This window comes from Neoarius graeffei, chromosome 4 (assembly GCF_027579695.1).
Source record: "Neoarius graeffei isolate fNeoGra1 chromosome 4, fNeoGra1.pri, whole genome shotgun sequence".
In the NCBI taxonomy this organism is placed as follows: Eukaryota; Metazoa; Chordata; class Actinopteri; order Siluriformes; family Ariidae; genus Neoarius; species Neoarius graeffei.
In genome coordinates, this window is record NC_083572.1 from 12,779,188 (window position 1) to 12,783,223 (window position 4,036).

At 41.4% G+C, this 4,036-nt stretch overlaps 1 protein-coding gene across 1 annotated transcript; it reads left to right on the forward strand.

Moving 5' to 3' along the window:
- Positions 1–235: 235 nt before the first annotated feature.
- LOC132884297 (uncharacterized) lies at positions 236–1,853 on the forward strand. Its single transcript, XM_060918129.1, has 2 exons — positions 236–355; positions 731–1,853. The coding sequence occupies exons 1-2, from the start codon at positions 279–281 to the stop codon at positions 1,671–1,673; spliced, it is 1,020 nt and encodes a 339-aa protein (XP_060774112.1). The 5' UTR covers positions 236–278; the 3' UTR covers positions 1,674–1,853.
- Positions 1,854–4,036: the final 2,183 nt, after the last annotated feature.

Consider the following 4,036-nt stretch of genomic DNA (forward strand, 5'->3'; position numbering starts at 1 on the left):
ACGCGCACATCACTTTATTTTTTTCATCCTCCAAAACAAGTGGTGGCGCTGTTGAATTCAGTTTGTCGAACATCCGGGTCAAACAAAATTAATAAACAAAGAGGAAAGGCTGTGTTCCAATCGCGTGCTTACTTGCTACACATGCATTCTATGTAAGGTATTGATGGAAATGTCATTATGCACACTATGTAGTGCTCTAGATAGTCAAAATGGAGTCGTTTGGGATTCAGGACAAACTCCAACTCAAGAGTTTCATCATTTGAGCTCCGGTCATTTTAATGAAGGTTTTCTTCTTCAAAAGTTTGTTTGGAAGTTCAGCGATTTGGTGTATCATATTTAGCAGTGTTTTACGGAGGTAGGCTTCGTCATTTAATTAATATCAAACAACAAAAAATGTCAAAAATGACTAAAATCAGACATGACTGGATATATTTGTGTTTATTTCCGGATATTAGACTGTTTTTTGTTTTGGTTCAACAGATTTTCATTGATACTTCAGTATTTCATGCTAATTCAAATATTTAATCTTTTTAAACATTTTTAGTATGTTAAGTGTTGGTTTAATATTAATTAAGGGAATGTTACCATTGGTGGTTCAAGAGTGACATCATCTAAACAAACACATCTTGACTTCCACAATGAAAATTATTTTCTTTCAACCTGCTTCTTTCTAAAATAAATAAGTAAAACTTGTTGTTGTGGTTATGTACAATACATTTTCCCAAAACAGAACATCATCCAGCATGTCCTGCCCAGAGAATTACGTGATTTGGAAATCAGGTCACGTAAAGGCGTACCTTCATCCTTCTCCATGGACTCCAGGGGCCACAGTCGTGACCCACAATCCCCCTGAAACCCCAAACAACCTTTTCCGCTTATCCGAATCCTCCTTCCTGAGCCTTCTCTTGGGAGCACGGGCAGTCGGAGATCTCCTCTGCAAGCGTCTCTGCGTCCAGCGCTGCGCTCTCGTCTACAAACCCGATTGTGATCACAGCACACCTGCAAATCTGCTGCTTCTTCCTCTTCATGGCTTGGAGGACAAGTGGAGGCCGCATCTGGCTCCTGAGGAAGACTTTCAGCCTTATGATCCCGGCTATATAACTTCCAAAAGCGGTCCACGATGGACTGATCTTAACCTGGAAGCTGTTAAAGGTAGAATTCGGGTCAGACTGCCTTCTCCAGACGCCCCTCTTAACTACACGTTCCTTGGAGAACCGTCACACCCAGGGTTGTTTTCTCGTATCGTACGAGGAGAGGAGAAGCAGTGGAGGGTTTGGGAGGATGAAGGCCATGTTGCCTTTCTCACACCATTCCCCAACACTCCAGGTCTCACGGTGGTGATTCCACGCAAACCGCTCACCAGTGACATCCTCCGACTAGAGGATGGGGATTACACAGAGCTGGTGCTGGCAACCCGGAAGGTCGCGAGGTTCCTAGAAGAAGCACTGGGAGCATGGGGAGTGGGGGTCATATTTGAGGGGTTTGAAATTGACTATGCTCATGCTAAACTGATTCCTTTGGTTTCACCACCAGGCAATGTGACGCAGAGTGATGTGTGCTCAGTACCAGAGTTTTATGATGTGTATCCCGGGTTTGTGAGCTCAGCTAACGGGCCGCCAGCTAGTTCTGCACATTTAAGTCAGATCCATGACAAAATCACCAAAACGTCCTAAGATTCATATTTACATGTCCTGTCCACTCTTGGCAGTGAAGTGTATGCACTTTGAGCGAATTTTTTTTTTTTTCTTCTGATCCCTGGACAGAGAGACCAATTTTTTAACACCTGGACACCTTTTATATCGGGCATAAACAGTAATTAGCCATGTTTGAAATAAAATCCCCAAATATTTTCAGTTTGTGGTGATTTAAAATTGTACATGTAATTGCTGAAGTAATTCATGTCATTGTAATTCAAATGTCATATCGACCTTAGTTTAATACTTACATTAAAGTGCTGATGACACGTTTTTGACATCTTTGGCGATGTTTTATAACATAAAAAGTAATTCCCGATGATCCATATATTAATTCATGAAGGCGCCTATTTTACAAGTTATGATAAAAAACGCGGCTATTTGGGCAAATTTGACGGGGCTGCAGCACCCAGGAGACGAAAGAGGAGGAGGAGCTATATGACGTCAGCGAAAGAACCTTCCTCCTAACTTACCAGTTTGTTGTTGATGCGACAGGTGTTCAGTTTATCATTATTAGTATTATTATTATACATTATTTTATATATATATATATATATATATATATATATATATATATATATATATGCCTTCGCGTTGTGTTGCCGGCTTTTGCTCCAAAACCTACAAGGATGGGGTAAGTTTATTCAAGTTTCCCAGCGATCCCGAGCTGCATGCAAAGTGGGTGAAGCAAGTCAGGCGCACTCGTGACAATTGGGAGCCCTCACCAACATCCGTCCTGTGCTCTGAACACTTCGATTTGGATTGTTTTGACACCCTTCCCAGCTTAAAAGAATCTCTTGGGTGTTCAGTTCAGCACAAACGTGTGTTACTACCATCAGCAGTGCCTACACAGTGTTGCCAGATTGGGAGGTTTCCCGCCCAGTTGAGCGGTTTCAAGTGCATTTTGGTGGGTTTTGAACATATTTTGGGCTGGAAACGTCAGCAGTATCTGTTGCCAGATACTGCTGAAGTTTTCCAGCCCAAAATATGTTCAAAACCCACCAAAATGCACTTGAAACCGCCCAACTGGGTGGGATTCCTCCCAATCTGGCAACACTGCCAGTATTCCGGAGGGGGTCTACTAGTAACTATGCCGGATCCAAAGACAGTCCTCCTGTCAGAACATGTGTTGTGAAACGGCATATGATAAAGGTACGTAGAGCTATAGATTCTACATGATAATCATAACTGTAATCATAAAGTCTGCGTGATATCAGTCATGTATTTGCTTGTGAAAGCTTGCGGCTTTCATGTAACTGCCGCCTAGCAACGAGAGGCAAAGGGTAAAGAGGGTAGGCTATCATAGATTCTATTCGGAAGAGATCAACACAATTCTAGACTCCCAGAAGAGGAAGAGCTAGCACTAGAGAGTTCACCGGCGTTTTCATGCGCCATTTCCATTGAGTAGAACCAGAGTAGAACAGCCAGTGAACCGCAGCGTGTTCTCCCGCTGACGTCACGACATGGCCGCGAGCCACGGACCCAATTTTCTTGCGCTGTGCAATTAAAAGTTGGATATTTGCGTAACAACAGCTTCTTTTCACGTAATTATAACAGAAATCTAACATGTTTGCCATGTTGTATAGTTTATTTAAGAAATTGCATAGAGTCATGTTCGTGTCATCAGCCCTTTAAGTCTGTGCTGTGACTTCATGTCAGCTGTACAATGTTGGATTTGAATGAATGCTGGAATCCGATTTGTCAGAAGGTGGTAAATCACAGGTGTATATTAAACAGACCCTCCAGGATTTTGCGATGTTGTGATTTGCAACTTCAACGCAAATTCAACCAATCCCCGCAAATTCAGGCCGGTGTTTCAATTATATCCAATCACCGCAACTTTCTCGCAAATTTGACCAATCGTGGGCGTCGTCTTGAGGTGACGTTGACAAACTACCTTCTGCCTTACTTCCGTGTATACGTTCAAGAGAAGCAGCATGTGCGAGTCAAGTGTTTATGTAGGCTTAAATTCTGTTACTGAAAGTGTTATGTTTACAGTGAAGGACTGTGTGCACTTTACATTATTTTTTTACTTAATACAAGAAATTAATGGATGCCAACATTTTTGCCAAAATGGTATTTTATTTTCCATTGTTTAGGCAGCTTCAGCATCACACTGTGAGATTCTGTTCAAATTGAGTTTTTTTTTTTCTTCTATGAAGCCTGAGCCATTTATTTTATTAGTTTATAATTATTGTTTAATTTAGTCTTCAGGAGAGACTGCCTGCACACAGTACTAGTATTAATATTTTTTTTTCTTACATGAAAGCTGAGGCATTTATATTATATTTTAAGGTAACTTCATGTTGTGCTGTGAGGTTCTATACACTTTAACTTTTGAA